Source organism: Ixodes scapularis, unplaced genomic scaffold, assembly GCF_016920785.2.
Source record: "Ixodes scapularis isolate PalLabHiFi unplaced genomic scaffold, ASM1692078v2 PGA_scaffold6__148_contigs__length_123643588, whole genome shotgun sequence".
Taxonomy (NCBI): Eukaryota; Metazoa; Arthropoda; class Arachnida; order Ixodida; family Ixodidae; genus Ixodes; species Ixodes scapularis.
This window is the reverse complement of record NW_024609881.1, coordinates 90813354-90831083: the sequence shown is the minus strand read 5'-3', so window position 1 is coordinate 90831083 and position 17730 is coordinate 90813354. Positions and strand designations below refer to the sequence as shown.

Here is a 17730-nt window from a genome sequence, read left to right as displayed (position 1 = left end):
CAGAAGCGGCTACAAACGTGATACAAGCAGGCAACCGCGGGACGCTTCTGCGAATGCGATATGAATCGCTCCTTTGCTGATTTCGTTGACGTTTGAGCTGTTTTCTGTCGAGTTTCTTGAGTTCTGGTCAATTAAATGTGATTTCGAATGAGCCCAAATGTTTCTAAAGCCTGTCACCCCTTTGCTGTGCACGACAGGTAACGATCGCCTTCTGATCGCACGATGAACATCCCGCAGAAAGGACTGAACGCTTGGACCGCCCATTGCTCTAAATCGAAGATTACTCACAAAATAATTAAGCTCGGAGCTTGTCCTCTAAGATTAGCTTAACATGGTAGTAAGTAAGCCGTCCGGCATAAGGCTGCCGACGTTTATAAACTAAATAGGCTACGTAATCGGCACGTGCAGTCAACGTCTGCTAGTAGCAGACGAAAGTTTTAAGCACGCGGACAAGGGCGAAAAGTATTACATCTTCTCTTTTCCAGTCATACTTGCGGTACTACAGCTGACCTCGGCTGGAAATGTGGCAGTCAGAATTGTTAGGGAGACTGCGCCTTATGGGTGAGTTAAATTTCTGGTCATAGTAATACATTGTATGCCTTCTTGATCAAACTGATCTCTATGAGGCAGGATGATTAATTGAACTGCAGAATCGGTTTGTTAGCTTCACGAGTTATTGTCCAAAAAGAGTTTCATTACCTAGTTGACATATCACTATAAAGCTTCAGCATGTAGGACTACGGAGGTTGCACAAAAACAAAAACAGGCCACTAGTCTGCTCTAAAACAATATTAGTACAGCATGATCGACTGGTATCCACAATTAAAGTTATGGCACTATATTACTGTAAACCTCTCAAATGTTTTTTTTTTTTTTTTTTTTTTTTTAGCATATTTGGAAGCAACTTCCAACTGAATCCACGCGACCAAGTCCTTGTGGCAAAGTCAAAACCCGAAAAATTCGCCGGACCATCACATCTGAAGCGCCTGCTTGGAAAATGCTTCAACTTTTCAACTTCAGAGTCAGTATATATATACTCCACCGCTTAATGTTTTCTTTTTTTTTTTTCTATCTGGTAAGAATAGATTCTGTCTTCTATAGAAACCTGAGCGCAAGGTACAATTTATACACAGCTTGCGAGTGTCGCCATTGCTCGATATTGACGGTTATTTCTACCTACTGGTTTCTTCGAACTATAACCTTTGTGACATGAAACTAACACGGCAAACCAGACGCTCGCAGCGCATTGAATACTGGTATGGCAGCAAATGGTGTCCCATGCAAGTTATGTTTTGTAATATACATATAAAGCATTGGTATTTCTAACAATTTTTTAACTGCAGTATGAGACTTATGACAACAGACACAAAAAAAAAAAGAATTGGTCATTGACTCATAGCTTGCTTGTGTCTTAAATTTCTTCTAATTTTAATTGATATCTGTAAACAATAGTGAATCCTTGGTCCAATCAAAGTACAGGGTGGCACAAGTGGATCTGACACTGCAAAGCAAGCCGGAAAAATCAGTGCTTAGGCATTGAAAGCTCCAAGTTTCACCAAATGTGCACTGAGCCGGCCTGTGTTACCGCGTAAAATTTCAAGGCATACTTTACTTCCTGCAAAAAGTTAGAGCAACAAACTTGACGAAGTCAACGTCGGGCGCATTTGCAGATGACTCGAGTTAGCGACACCATCAACTCGTGGAGCCATCTTCCAATAGGCACATCAAGCAGACGACGCACTCAGTTGTCCACTCACCGTGCCTATAAAGAGATGGCGCCACAAGTTAATAGCATCGCTAACTCGGTCGTCCGCGAACGTGCCCGACGTTGACTTTGGTAAGTTTGCTGCTCTAATTATTTACAGGAAGAGAACAATGCCATAAAATTTCACACGGTGAAACTGACCTGCTCGGTACACATTCGGTAAAAGTTTGAACTTTCAATGGGCAAGCACCGATTTTTCCGGCTCGTTTTACATTACCAGATCCGTTTGTTCCACTCTATAGGGCTGTGCGAAATATCCACAGTGTTCTATTTATTTCTCCTCCTTGTACCTACAGCTACCGTTACACCCTCTGCCCTTTTCAAAACATCACGCAAGTTGAAGACTCTTATCGCTGGAATGCGTACAAGGGGGTACTGGGGTATGTATTGTCAGACTTGTCCAGTATTTATCGTATTAGAGACATGCATTAAAGCAGTTGCAGTGTGAAAGTACCACTGAAGCAAACTAAACAAAAAATACTGCCACTGTAATGTTTGTCAATGCATATCAATGTTTTAGAAACGGGTGCAGACATCATTTCATTTGTTGTTATCTTAGTTACGTTCTCACTCCAAAAAATTCTTCGATAAGTTTTTTTGTAACACTGATTCGAGTGTAAATGCAGCGACTTGACGCCACAGCATTCCGCTTTACTATTGTCACAGGCATAGTTTTGCAGTGTTCTCCATAACTGTTTGTCAATTCAAACAAATATTACGCTTTGCAGCGTGTGGCAAGGTTGGACAATTACCAACGGTACGTTTGCATCGATGATCTATGCTGAAGGCGACTCCTGCGGAGCCAGCAAGCGTTCGGTTCAAGTGAGTCGTTTCAACGTTCCGTACCTAGGCAACTAACGATGCAACCATTTCACAGCCGTGCAGGAAAGTGAATGATAAAGTGCTTTACACACTCTCTAATGCTTTATTATACCACAATGTCATACCATGTTATTTACAGGTAACATTAACATGCGGAAACCACAGTTCTCTCCTCAACGTCAGCGAGCCGGAACGATGTAAATATGCCGCAGCATTTGCGACTCCCTTAGTGTGCAGGGACGATGCGTTGCTCGTGTACCCGAGGCTGAATGCTACATTGAGGCAACGTTGGAACGACGTCGAGAGCCAGCGTTTCAATGACGAGCTCACGCAAAAGGCAAGTCAACCGCGGGTTAATATATAACCCGTTTCTCTCCGGCTACAAGAACCTTCTACTAGCAGTTCACGAGGTATTCCAGGCTACGTTCACAGTTTCTACGCTGATGAACACAAAGTTTAAATTACGTCGAACATTTCATCACGAACCTGTCACTCTTCTTTTCATTATTGTTTTTAGGGCTATGAGAAAGAACTGAACAACATCTTCCAAGAGGCTGGATTTCTCAAGCTACCAAAAGAAGAGTCGATTGTAGCCAAGCCTCAAGCCGCGAGTGACAGCACCAATGATACTGGAAGAGCTCCAACACGGTTGACAGACATTGCCGTCTGCAACGCGGCAAGTTTAAATTGTCCTTCAATAGAAAAGAAAAAAAAAGAAAACAACATATTTTTGCGAGGTTACTCTAGAGACACGATAAAACACTTGTTTTCACATTGGCTACCTGAAGCATGGTACAGGAACGTTTTACGTACACATGGTGGGAACCGTAAGCCATATGTAAGTGTATCTGGTGGAAAACACGTAGGCTTCAAGATTTTTTTTTTCCTGCATCACTTTTTTTCTTTCCTGCTAATCTTCTACCACTTTTTAATGGACTATCTGTTGGTTTCACATCAATGCTACAAGCTATCCAAAGATTGCTCTTGTTAAAGATGAGCAGCACTTGTGAATGTAGTTATTTTGGTTGCCTCACAATAGTAGTAGTAAGGTCTTCCAGTTTTTGCTTGCTTGTTTCATTGCAGCAATTTGAACATTTTTTTGATTCATGTGCAGCAATTTGAACATTATTCTCGTCCAAGTGCAACAAGTGGTACCAAGTTGTTTAGCAGACATAGGTTACAAGATTGCAAGACAGTACTAATACACTTCCTGCGACGGTTTCAGACTCTTTATTGCTCGTGCATTTCAAACATAGAACTGCACCAGTGACACACCCTCTGTGTTTTCAGGAGTACGAGCAACTGCGTGCCGAAGTCGCAAGTCTTCGGATGTCATTAGGTGAGACGATTGTATCGTGCCTCAAATCACATTTAGGTGAAATATGCACTGCCCCACTTAGAAATTAAGAACACCATGTCAAGGCCCGTTCACTCTCTTGCGACCTCTTAGAAGTGGGTGCCTTGAAACCTCTTACGAGAGGACACACTGGCACCATTTATTGGGTAGCGATGTAAATTTGGCAGTTTGGCATATTTCCTATTTCTCTCGCACATTATCCTTCCTTTCTTGGCTCGAAAAACTATTGTCAACGTTGTAAACGAGCCTTTCTTATAGCTATTACGCACATTTGAACTCCGAAATCCCACAAAACCTTCGCTCTTGTGAAATGCAGTTCCAGGGTCACCACATAGATGGCGCCAGAGTGCGAGTGTGTTCTCTCATCCTAGCAAATTTTAAGAGGTTTCAACAGGTCTCGTCTCTCTCGGTCGTACTCAGTTGCAAGAGTGTAAACGGGCCTTTAGATTGACGTCTTAATATGAGAGAGCGATCTAGCTGCACTAAAGAACTCTTTGCCAAGACCCCCCCGGGCAATGCTTTGGTGTTCTTTGTCCCTAAACTTCAAACTGTTTCTTTTTCCTCTCTCTCACTGACAAATGCAGAAAGAGAAAGGGTAACATTTCTAGCTCTGCTCAAACAAAAGACGTTGCCGGTTTAAGCAAACGCCTGTAGCAAAGAACTGTCGTTGAAGCTTTCCCATCTCTTTCAGAAATGTACCAAAGGAGCTCAACGTTGCCGTCAATGCCGCCACCTTCTTGAAACATGGCGACCACCAACGGTCACAAGCTTGTGATATGCGCTAATGCTCAGACTAGTTAGTATATTGAGGAAAGTCATAAAGCCTTATGTCACAATGCCAAGCACAGCTGGGAGTGCCCTATGACGGCGTCGCTTACAACCGCAAGACAGTCTTCGCTGTACAAGAACAACTTTATTGCCAAAGAAATAAAAAAAAAAGTTTTCATAAAACGTCACATTACTGCTGTGTCGTGCTCTGCTTCAGGAATGGCTGGTGTAAAACGTCATAAAGCCGACTCGCCTGAAAAAGAATCAAAACAGCATCTTGTTTGCACACGACACATTACTGTACTCCTACTGTACTATATGTGTGCACCAACTGAAACGGCAGCAGACAAAAGAAGCTCAAACACAAAGCACCGTCATTCGTGTTAGCATGACTGAGGGGTAGTATTTATAAACGAGCACGTGCGGATTTAGTGACGGCAGATGGGTAGCCTTTCGGAAAATTGAAAGTTTGCTCATCTGCCACCAGATTCCACTGATAAGCGAACCTCCTTGTAAATCGCTGGCCGTACTGAGCCATAGGAAAGAAGTACCATATTTTTTGCGGATAAGTCGAGGGTTTGTTGCAAAATTTCCGTCTGTGTGTCTTGTACTGCAAAGGTTCGAGAATGCTCAAAATGGCTCCGGCTTGTGCATACGTCACGAACACAATACACGTGTGCAGGCTTATCAATGCAGTTTTGCCCCGCCGATCGTACAAATGTTTAAGTCTGATTTATACATCAATCTTTTTGTCGAAATGCTCATTTATAGAGGGGTTCATACATGCTTGCAAGAAAGGCTCCCGGGCGCTGCCATTTTGAGCAATGCTGGCGCGACATAACGTTTCTGCCATACTGGGGTACACTAGGGGCACATCTTGGGGTGCACAAGGCCAAGATGGCAGCGTCTGCTGCGTCACCGGCACCCAGCGTTAGCAACACACTTGCTGTTTCGGAATGCAGGGGGAGGTATCCACACAGAATCATAGCATCAAATATTGTAGGAGGGGGTATGTTTACGGTTGAAGCTGACTTTATAATGATCGCAGCCTCTGTTCCAGCACATCGCAGAAGTCAGAGCTGCCGCGAGCGCAGCTGTCATAGATGCAATGGTCACACGGCTTCTGGCGCATTCTAATTAAGCGCTTTGAGACTTCATATATTTTTCTAATTTGTCGATTTGTTACTGGTTTAGGTATTTTATTTAATTATTTGTGCTCTTTCGCGGTCAAAAGCAACACCTGTATGTTTTAAAAATAATTTTTTTCGTCTCTTTCTGCACTCAGTGCTGTATGCTTCAGCATTCAGCAAGAGACGCTTGGCAACATTGTACGACAAGCAGCGAACGTCTTGGCTGGAGAGTAGGTCCGCCTCACCTCGGCGCGCGATTCGAGGTTAAGCTGGGGTCTCGCTTGCAAAGGTGTATAGACCGGAAGACATGGTCATTTTGTACTTCTATATTTCCACAAAACAAATGCACCATCTACTCATACTTTCACGGTAAATTACAAAGTCGGAGTGTGCGAAATAGATTTTCAAGATTAATCTAAAGTGGGTTAGTTCCATTTGGCTCTTGGTGTACTACTACCGCAATCGTGAATGAAGGAAAGTTCGGAGAACAATTTGGTCAGTGGCAGAGCTAAAAAGTGTGTGTCACAAACAACTTTTTTTCCCCAAGTGTAGCCCTTTGTTGTATCAAAGCAGACAGCTTAAACCGAAGCGAGAGTTTTGTTATGATATGAATTGTGCCAAGCAGCTTTAAAAATTAATAACAGCATTTTGGTTCAATATTCGTAATATTTAATTTGGTTGTCTGGTTTCAACATGCCCTAGTTCCGTTCAGTTCTCTTATGCATCGTAACAAACGTGACAATCAAAGAAATGGCCAAACCTTCTGCATTCCCATTCCCGGGTGAAAAGAGAGCTCCTCCTTGCTCGCTTTTGAAATTTTCTCAAGTGTCTAGAAAATAAAGTTTTCTAGGCTTTATCAAACAAGAAACGGAACTTGGAGGCTATCTGCTAGCTCGCCAATTTTTAACACAAAATTCAATACTATGAATGCCCAGAGTTTATTGAAAGTTTTACTCTGAACTAGTCAAAATTTTACGGTTCACTCGGCTCCGTCAAAACAAAATCTGACAACTTTTTGATTATATGATTATAAGTGAATAAGACCTGTCTTGTCATTATAATAAACTATTTGTAAATGAAGCACTTTTAACATTAATGTCTAAATAGGACATCAACACTTTATGAATCATTATCAGTGTTATAATACATCACAACCCCACGTATTTACTCGAACCACGTCTTTTCGATAGTACGTTGCAACTCAAGAAGGTAGGGCGAGGGTAAGGATGGCCCCCCCCCCCCCCCCCCCGGCCCGTCTTACCCTCGCCCTACCTTCTTAAATTACAATGGACTATAGTATACAATTTCGCTATGTATCATAAGCACTTGAACATGACTAAACTGAAAGCAATTGACAAAAAGGTTATTGAGGGCTCACCCCAAATGACGTCAGTAATGTCACAGCATCTGGTCTGTTGATGGATTTCACCGACGACAAGCTGTCAACCAGCTACAACGACAACCAAAGTTTCACCGTCAGCTGAGGACAAACACTACAACTGTCCTTCAGCATAGTGCTCTCATTGTGAACACCGCTGATCGCTACACACTTGAGAAAGTTTACCAGTTAGCAAAAGACACTGTATGCGGAAGCTTAACAATGACACCACGAATGTATATGAAACAGCAAGTATGCCATGTTTTTAGCACTCCAAGCACAATAGACCATATGCAAATGCACAGCACCATCTAGTGGGGTACTGAAGAACATGTTCCGTCTCACCAGTTGGCTTCGGCACAGGCAAAGGCCAGGGTGCGAGAGCATAGTTCTGAAGAATCCTTCGCTCGCACAAGCACTTGCGCAGAAGAAAAAGCGCTTTCAGAAACCAGGCGCCCGCGCCTTTGCTGGCACTTAAAGCCAAATTTCGAGCTTATCTGTACATCCGCCGTGCTCGTTAATGCGCAAGAAGAGCGTAAAACAATACTAACGCTTAGCTCGCAGGTGTGGGTGAGGATCGATGAGAGTGAGCAGTAAGCCTCGATTGTTACCCACAACACTACAAAATTTACAAACAGCAGAGGAATCTTGACGCAACAAAGATAGCAGCCCATGGAGTGTTGCCAGACGTTCAAACAATTTCGCATATGGCCTATTATCAATGCTTGGTGTCCTAAGAAAAACTATAAACTAAATTTCCTTTTTTTTTTTTTTTTGTATCAACATACTGCAATGTTTTTCTGAGTCTTGGAAGGTAGCCAGAAAAACAGAAAGAAGAAACAAACATTTTATGATTACTAATTGGCCTTAAACGCCGAAATCATTGCAACTGCTCCGATCGTAGAGCCACCAACTGATACCTTTCCAAAGACGTCATCTTCCGATTTCTCCATGAGCAGATCTGCAGACTTGGATTCGAACACCTTGTAGGTTTCTATGTGCCTGCCGGCCTCCTCAGCGCTGGGCGTGACAGAACGGAACAAACATTCTGTAAACAAGCACGCACGTGACGAAAGAAAGGTGCCGACTCGCTCACCTCCAAGCCAACATTAGCGTGCACTCGCCCATGATCGAAATTTGGGACAGCTCTCGTAGTGCCGAGTGGGGATCAGACTGAAAACGTTTGATGGGACCAGCAACGTGTGAACAAGGAAAGCCACCACACTCTGCAAAATTCTAGCCTGTGGCTGATCATAAGAATGACCCAGTAATGGGCATGCACAATTAACATGGCAGACGCAAAGAACACCTGCCTTCCTGTAACACAGCCAAACACACAATATGCACATAATCATTGCTGTAACATTTACAAATCAGGCCTGTGTGCTTCTTGCATGGAACCAAGCAAAGAGCCAATCACTAAGATTTATGAATGAAGTCCAGAAAATGTGCTCTGAAAAGGCAATTCACGCTCGATCCTTGGCACATGAACTAACTGCGGTGCTCAATTTCGTGGAACATGCGAGAATGTTGTCTCTGCTTCGTGATTCACTATGCACCCTTTGTGGTTCACTCTACTAAACCTCCACACACCTTACAAGTAAGCAGATGCATTGCCTCTGCCCATATAAACAGTACTGCAATTTCTGAGCATGACATATGTGGCACTTCCCAAACGTACGGCAACTTGGCACGTGAACAACAGCAGCCCCTAGGCACCACTAAAACTATTGCAACATTCCCACCGACTTCGCCAGCATGAACGCGAGCAAGCAGGACTCTCAGAGGCAAACGTGCAGGCGCATCAGTTTATGCACCCAACAAACATGCATGAGTAAATGTGCAACAGCTTGTACTTACGAACTTCAAGAAAGATACAGCTAAAGTTCCAGTACCACAAGTTTGGATTCTACAGCAACAACAAAGGAGCATGGTCTACCTACCGCGTCGACTTGGACGAGCAGAATGCGGACCTCAAACGACTTCCCAAGCGACCTCAGCCGCTGGTGAATGTAGTTGGGAAACAGGTTGTAATACCTGAGGCTAGAACAGAAATAAATCGTTGGTATGCACTGCTGCCACGACAATGGCCACACAGACTGTTTGCTTGCAAACACTTGAAAACAAAGTGGTTGTATACAGTGTTGCACGGCTAATCACTTCAACTGATTCCGTCCAGAATAGCTCAGCACGTCTCATCCTAAGTGACTATCAATGTACTGCCAGCGTTACTACTATTAAAATCTATTCAGGTCTGCCATTTCTAGTACACTGCCGTAAAACCCTTCATAACTGCACCTTTTTCTTTTTTTTCCATAAAATTTTTTGTGAGAACACTGTACTTTGTCATGAATTAATAAATCTACCATCTTACATCTTTTTTTGCATTGATCATAGTCATAAGGTTGATCTTCCTCATTTTAAAACACAACTTTTTCAATATTTTGTTATATCCCAAACATCAAACGAGTCTTCCCACTTCGATCGCTAACATCACCAATATTGTTTTGTTCTCTTAATAGGGCTGAGTGCCGACTAAAAATGTTTACCCAATAAATTATTTGATTAATTGGTTTTGCTCATTCTCTTGCATAATAGTTTAAAAAAGTCAAAATTACATGTTTTTTTACTTTGCTGAATATGTAATAAACAGCGCAATGTACAACTTCAGATCTTAAATCAACCTTCAAGGTAGTTGAGAGCAGTCAAAAGACACCTGGACTCGCAAATTATTACTTCAAGTGTACAAATAAACAAGTTTGTAGATATTCTCTGACAATATTTCACAACAGTCTCTGCTGTGCTAAGCGGACACTTGCATGGCGTGCAAGTGGCTGGGCCACATAGCATTCTCCGCTTGTTTGTAGTTACAAATCTCACCCCCTACAGTTTACTTTAGGTCGAAATGTTCCCTAAAGCTCGCCTTAATACAGGTGTTCTCGATTGTTCATGTCCACATGGTGAAAGCATTGCATTTTTACCTTTTTTTTTTTTTTTGTTAGTCTAAACTTAACCTAACCGGTTTAAATAATTGTGATAAAAACATTTTTTCATTAATCGGTAGGTTAATCTATCAACTGCCCAGCGCTAGCTCTTTCCAATATGTAAACTTGGTAATTGTTTTTCTTTTTTTTTAATCACACTCCCCTCTTTATTGTGCTACCTTGAGGGCATTGTAAATAATATTTTAAAAAATCAGTACGGAATAAACCATTTACCTGAGGTAGAGGGCGCATGTGCTCTGACCCATGATGTAATCTGGCTCTATGTCTCCAAACTCCCAGGGCACGTTACGAATGTGCTTCAACAGTGGATTTCCTTTCTGCAACAACAACCAGACAAACGAATTCTTTTAAGGCTGTGTCTACAGTGCCGTCCGACGGCACTCCAATCGCGCCTACAAGTGCCGTCCGAAAGAGTCGGACGGCGCGTGTATCACTGGGGAGCTCGTTAAGCCACCCCCCCCCCGCCTGCGTTCACGCCGCGTCGCGGCGACAATCTGCGGCTGCTAATTACAAAACTATTGACCTATTTGACCCCGTCGTACACGCCGCTTCACTGGTCCAACCGGCAAACCAAGCCCCTCTGTACCCCAAGCACCTCCGGAAACGAAGTCCCATACCATTTCGGTCAGCAAAACTCCAGCGACAACATTCGTTTGTTCCTGTGTTAATCGTAAAAAAAATAAATGTAAATATAGCCAAATGCGTCGGCAAAATAAAATGTCAGAGAAAACAAAAACAAAAAAGTATGCCCGCACTGGGGATCGAACCCGGGATCGCTTGCTTATGGGACAGACATCTTACCACTACGCTACACTCCGCTTCGAAAAGTTTGTTTTCAGAACTCGTTTTAAACGAGACTTTCGGAAGGCACTTGAACGCAAGTGGAGTACCGTTAGACGGCACTTGAACGCTCTGCAAGAGTGCCATCGGACGGTACTCTAGACACTACATTCTTTTAACATTACTAGATACGCTGCAACTCAGGTTTCAAGGGACACCGATATGAAGTTTAGTCGAAGTTCCTGCTGTCTTATTGCCAAGAGAAGACAGTTGAGATTTACATACTTAAGAACAATTAAAGGCTGTTTTTTTCTTTTGCTCTCAGCCAACATTGAAGACCTGTCATTTTTTATTGTGCATTTGCTTGATTGGTTTTACCTGTTTATCAACAGTATCACCCGACATCCCACCTTTCAAAGAAGCTATACGCACTGACCTGCCTTGCACTCACGATGATGGTGTTGGTCTTTGTTGGCGCCTTCACCGGTGATTCTGGAGTCCTTCGAAAATTGAAAGTGAATACATGAAATGATTACTCGTTCATTTGCATTTCAATTATAGATAGATAGATATAAACCTTCATCATTATGAAGGCTAATAGAACAGTACTGGTGCATATGTAGCAATTGTCAGTACTTATTACGAACACGAACTGCCTCAAGAATCGAGCAGTTCTTTTTAAACTGATTTAATTTTCTCTGCAAGAATGGATCAACAGACAAATGAAAGCATACTTTTCGGTCGAAGCATGGGTCTGCACGTTGTCTTGGGGTTTAGAGACGCCGGCTGACCCTAGGCTTGCAGGACTTGGGGTGTTCGATACTTTTGGCGCCGATTCTGGCTGGACAGCATTTTGACCGGGTTCGTTCGAACCGCCAGCTCGGAAATACTTCCTGACCTGTAATGCCAATCAACGTAACCGTGAGACGTGCGGCTTCTATTCCTACCGGCTACATACCGTTCAGAGCAAAGTACAGGGTGTCACAAAAGAAAATTTACACGGTCTTTTTTTATCGCAAAAATAAACTAGCTAGGCATCGCCGAACGCTCATTCTCCGCCCAAAGGTAGAGCTAGAGGTCACAACCAGATGCCAAAGTTTCAGCCCGATCCAATAACTTAATCAAAAGTTATAAGTGATTTTCTGAAAAGTTCAATGGGAAAATGGAGCCCATTTTTGCCTGTTTTCGGTTTCTGGTGCCATAGAGCCCCATGTGTATGAAAACTCCGTCGGTTGCCATTTTCCCATTGAAATTTTCAGAAAACCACTTATAACTTTTGATTAAGTTATCGGATCGGGCTGAAACTTTGGCATTCGGTTGTGACCTCTAGCTCTACCTTTGGGCGGAGAATGAGCGTTCGGCGATGCCTAGTTTATTTTTGCGGTAAAAAAGACCGTGTAAATTTTCTTTTGTGACACCCTGTATATCTAGGACTACAGTTTTCACAAAGATCATCTGCTTGTTTTGTTTCTTTGAAAAAACCATGGGACAGTTGATGAAGTTCATGATTATCTCGCGAAGGTTCAAAAGCTTCTTAATTCGGCGCCAGATACGACTGGCCTGGCAAATAAAACAAAACAAAAATAGCGTGTAATGTCTTACCGATACGTGTTCTTCCTCTTCAAGGCTGTCGAGAGTTGGCACTGCGAACTGCTTTGCCATTTTTGTAGCAATCAGACTCCTAGAACAGTTTTATACCACATAAATTTCTACTGTAGCGCACAGGCAGCTTCCAAACCACGTTCCAAAACACATTCATTATGCTCTTTAAGGGTGTGTTCATTTATTCAGTTCCATGGCTACGGACCGACCACACCGTGAGACCGACGGACCAACAAGCTCGTTGGCCGCGTTTCATGCTCTACAAAGTTACGTTTCTTCATTCAAGAAACGAAAGTATGTAGGTTAGTTGGTTAGAAAACATCATAATCTAAACTCTAAGACACGGAGAAATAAAAGAACAAAAAAGATTGATGACGTCAAAAGCTGGGTAGTAGTCGTAGTAGTCAACAAAACGAATGCACTGACGTACAGTCACATGACCTCAATATTTACATTTTACAATCATGGCGGCTCCCACGAAAGTTGCGGTGGAACTTTTCTACGATGTCATTTCACCGTACTCGTGGCTCGCGTTCGAAGCACTTCACCGCTACCGAACTCCCTGGAACCTCGACCTCAAGTTGAGGCCGTTCTTCCTGGGCGGCGTCATGAAGGAATCGAACAACAGGCCACCGGCCATGGTGCCGAACAAGGCGGCGTACATGCAGGCCGACCTCCGAAGGTCATCCAAGCTCTTCCAAGTCCCGATCAAGGTTCCGGACTTCTTTTTCGAGTTCATCACGACCAAGTCCACGATAAATGCGCAACGTTTCTTGGTGGCGCTCCAGCTGAGACAGCCGCAGTTTCTCGAAGAGGCATCTAGGGGATTCTGGAAGCGTTTCTACCAGGACAACAAGGACATCGCCGAGGAGGACAGCATCGCGGCCGTAGGCCAAGCCATCGGTATGGACGCGGCCACGTTGAAAGAAACGCTGGGCCTCATGAAGGATGATTCTGTTAAAGAGGGTCTCAAGAAGAACACGTCGGATGCTGTTGATGTTTACGGTGCTTTTGGTGCTCCCACCATCGTAGCGCATGTCCCTGCCCAAGCGAAAATTTTCAACTGGGACCAGTTGGTCCCAGTTGCAACTGGTTTATGGAACAATTCCCAGTTGCAACTGGTCCCAGTTGGAGTCGTCCAACTGGGACCAGTTGGTCCCAGTTGCAACTGGTTTATGGAACAATTCCCAGTTGCAACTGGTCCCAGTTGGAGTCGTCCAACTGGTCCCAGTTGGAGTTGGTACCAACTCCAGCAACAATGAAACACGGCACAAAATGGAAGGTTGACAAGACTTTATTGTCAAAAACTTGGAGAATGAAACTAAATAGGTTCGGTGACGTACACGCTCCGGGTTTAGCCACTTGCTTGCGACGGTTGAATCGCTTTTTCAGAGGTGGTATTCATGAGATGAAGATCGGCCGCTGGCGTCTGTTAGTGAAGACGTCCTTAGCTTCTCTTCCCATCGCGTGAAGAAAGGTGCTCACCCGTGATCCTGCGTTGCGCAGGTGAAGTCCTGATAAGATGCGGTAGCGCTCCCACCTTGCAATCTCTGTCACAACAGTCGAACATTTTCGAGGTAGACCTCCCGCCATTTTCGCCATTGTGCTCTCCGCGGCGTGTTCTCTTCCGTCCGGTCTTTCCTGGGTGCCCTCCGATCGCTGAACTGCATCATTCCATCCTCGAAGTTCACCGCCGCCACCATGGCGTGTGTACGGTTAGGTCCAAAGAAGCGCAGGTGTAGTTTTGACATTTTCATAACGACGCCAACTTGGGCGATGGCGACCCCAGCGACCCTTCCCTACCGCGTCCGTCCGACTCCGGCGTCAGCATAGGCAGCGCCATCTGTCGACAGCGCGTACCACTAATCCGCACCCGCGTGCCACGGCGGCCGGCTAGCTCTGATTAGTCAAAAGATAAATTTATTTATTAAAGAAAAAAAATACTGTTGCTATTTAAATAAATGTTTTAATATATTTTAATAATGCACTAAATGTTCATTTAGGTGAACACATTTTGTCACTAATTATATTTTCCAATTAAAAAAATATTTAGTTAATTAAAATTTTTATATTATTTTTATAAATATATAAATGTACCCCAGTAATTAAAAATTCCCTATTTGTATAAATCTAAAAATGTTAGTGTTTTTAGTTTTCTTCATTAGCAAAGGTCAATACACCCCCAACTTGTCCAAATTGTTGCCCAATGTTAACTGGGAATGGGAAAGGCATTTGAAGCTCGACTGGGAATCGCTCCAACCAGTTACTTTCCTAACTGGTTCCAGTGCACTCCATTCCCAACTGGGAGTCAAACCAGTTGACTCCCAACTGGGAATGGTTCAAACCAGTTGACTCCCAACTGGGAATGGTTCAAACCAGTTGACCCCTCAGCTGGCCCCAGTTGGACTCCCATTGGTCCCAGTTGATTCCCAGTTGGGACCAGTTAGTCCCAGTTGCTTCCCAGTTGGGACCAGTTAGTCCCAGTTGAAACCAGTTGAGGTGCCAACTGGTCCCAGTTAGAAATTTTCGCCTGGGTGGTGGAAAGCCGGAGATGTTCTTTGGTAGCGACAGGTTTGAACAGATGGCTTGTGTCCTCGGAAAACAGTGGCACGGGCCCGTACTACCTCAAGGTGCCAAGCTGTAACGGGGGTGGCCACGCTGTCCATTACCCTCCGGTTTTGTTACCTTGTTAAAAAGAGGAAGATCCCCATTGAAGTGGGTACAAAAATGCTCAAATAAGCCTGTGTAAATTGTTCTTGTTGAACACCTCTTATGGGGCATATTGAATATGTTTGCAATTGCTGTAGTGCCTCACTCAGTTTTGACGAACACACAATATGCTGGGAAAATTGGTGATAGAATAGGGAGCAACAATGTATGGTCACTCTGCAGATTACTTGAAAGCTGACAAACTCGATACTAAACGGGGCTGAAGAAAGTATGCTCTCCTGTGATCGTTATTCCGTTTGTTTGGGTTACATTCGATGATTGGATATTCCACCGTCTTGTGAGCTGCTTGACCTCGGTATTATTTGAAAATGCCATTTTAGTCGTAAATACAAGAGAAACGTGAACGAGAAAAATGCATGACAGATCCCCCAGCCTAAGTACAGAAGAGCTATCATATTGTGTACCTGCTTTCATCGGAAATAGCAAATACGTTAAAATTAAGCAAATTAACAAAACATTAAACAATGGTTACATGGAAGAAAGTCAATAAGTGGGAAATGAAATGTGCATAGTTTTGCAGCACTTATTTTTTTTTTTTTTTTTTTGATACAGCATAGCATGTGTATTATTAAAACTGCATAATTACGACCAAAGGGAAAGTTGCAAATGATGTTGTATTTTAATGCTTATGTTAATTGTTTTATCCAGAGTTTATGCATGTCGTGTAGTAGGGTATAGAGGTATAATATTGAAATTCTGTAAAGTCTGGTACTTTTTACTTTAAGAAAGCCTGTGATACGATATAAAAGTGTACGATTTAAATGGTCTAAATCTAATGACGCTCTGTTGCAACTCTACGCACAAGCTGCATAGGCGCACGTGGGGGTTTATATTTGCGTGTGATGTCTGCAACTAAACAAGATATCAATTGATTAAAGTGCAGAAATTCCCACTAGCATATAAACCTTGTGCAAGGAATTGCTTCTCTTGCTTTTATGCAATGTTACTCTCTTATATTGTAATAAAAGTATTTCTTTTTATAAAGGTGGGTGATCCATTAGCAACTATGTTTGTTAGCAAAAACGGCAGTCACCAAAGGTCGTTACAATGTTATACCATGTAACTTGTACCAACAGATATTATGTAGCAAGAGAATCTGTTGGCACAACCCCGTTCTCTGAAACGGTCGTTTCACTATCTGCATTGGCAGTCTGTACCGTCCTGGGGAATTTACAGAGAAAAAACCCATACCTCAAAACTACCCACTCATGAAAAGTGTTTTATCCAAAGAAGCTTTCAGCCTCCGACGTTCTGCTCGGAGGCTAAGACTTGGAGGTACTGAGCCGCTAGCTAACCACTGCCGAGCTGTTGGTTTGCCTTTCCCATCCGAGGAATTTCTATTGCACATGGACACTTGTAGTACATTGCACATCTAGTCTACCACCATCCAGTTATCGTCTGTCCACACGCTCGTGTTTGCCAATGACAGAGTTCTCTCGATCCTTTACGAGAAAACATGGAGGTACGCTGCTGCCATCTATGTGGCAACCCTGGAACTGCATTTCACTAGAGCGAAGGTTTTGGCATATTCGTGAGATTAAATGTACACACCGTTTCTGAGAAATGACCGTTCATGACATGGTCAAAAGTTTCTCAAGCCAGGAAGGAATGATACACACAAAAGAAATAATAAAAACGTACGGTAATGCCACGCAAGTCACAGCTATCCGCTCGTGTTTTCTCCTCGTAAGAGATCCCGAGGAATTAAAGACTATCTGAAAAGGTTCCTGAAAAAAAAACGAGTTAAAGGTAAATTCTAGGTTGTTATTATTTAATGCGATAGCATTATCTGTTTCATGAAGCGAGCTGACGTCATCAGTTTGAAGCGCAAAAACGGCTCCTGGTTTTTCGCCTTCGGTCCCATTGGCTGGCGCGCGTTGACGGGTGACCGCTGCACCATGGCCTCCAAGAACCCGAAGCGCGCGCGCGCTAGTACGCAGCAGACGACAAAGGGAGCGGACGAGCATATGACAGGGAGCAGACGAGCGGCTTGCATGCTTGCGCATTCACAGGTGTAGCTCGAGCTTTGTTTCTGTGAATTTGAATATCACGTTTGTTTTCCCCGAAAATGTATAACTAAACGCCAAAGGGGGTCTGACCGGTCGTTGCGTCATAAAATGGATCTTTCGGCCGCCCAGTGCGTGTTGCTCGTGTGGGCAGCTTGCCAGGTATATTCCCCCGCACCGACACCGGTCCCGTCTTTTCCTGACCTTTCTGAATATAGCGAGAGTGTGCATGAAGATGCGCGAGAGCGGAAATTTCAAAAATTCCTTTTATGCCACAACGCTCTGGGAAGGAAGGGCTTCAGCGGTACTTTGAAAACGATTTTCTACAGCCTTCATGTACCAAATTGAAAAAGTAATCTCAATATTTGTGATCCTGGAGGCCAAATG

The 17730-nt window shown here is 43.5% G+C and overlaps 3 protein-coding genes across 3 annotated transcripts; 2 read left to right on the top strand and 1 right to left on the bottom strand.

Moving 5' to 3' along the window:
* Window positions 1–13: 13 nt before the first annotated feature.
* LOC8039043 (N-acetylglucosamine-1-phosphotransferase subunit gamma) lies at window positions 14–4900 on the top strand. The gene is made up of 9 exons (XM_002413084.4): window positions 14–197; window positions 486–561; window positions 890–1021; window positions 2062–2145; window positions 2494–2587; window positions 2727–2924; window positions 3105–3263; window positions 3878–3926; window positions 4636–4900. Exons 1-9 carry the CDS (start codon window positions 158–160, stop codon window positions 4683–4685), a joined length of 882 nt encoding a protein of 293 aa, XP_002413129.3. The 5' UTR covers window positions 14–157; the 3' UTR covers window positions 4686–4900.
* Window positions 4838–13072, bottom strand: LOC8039042 (DNA excision repair protein ERCC-1). Its single transcript, XM_029971628.4, has 10 exons — window positions 12608–13072; window positions 11740–11903; window positions 11442–11505; window positions 10439–10542; window positions 9164–9263; window positions 8317–8393; window positions 8141–8240; window positions 7221–7292; window positions 6603–6671; window positions 4838–4965 (listed from the first exon to the last, which is right to left on the bottom strand). Exons 1-10 carry the CDS (start codon window positions 12665–12667, stop codon window positions 4903–4905), a joined length of 873 nt encoding a protein of 290 aa, XP_029827488.2. The 5' UTR covers window positions 12668–13072; the 3' UTR covers window positions 4838–4902.
* Window positions 13072–16321, top strand: LOC8039041 (glutathione S-transferase kappa 1-like). Its single transcript, XM_040212985.1, has 2 exons — window positions 13072–13649; window positions 15143–16321. Exons 1-2 carry the CDS (start codon window positions 13072–13074, stop codon window positions 15249–15251), a joined length of 687 nt encoding a protein of 228 aa, XP_040068919.1. The 3' UTR covers window positions 15252–16321.
* The last annotated feature ends 1409 nt before the right edge of the window (window positions 16322–17730 follow it).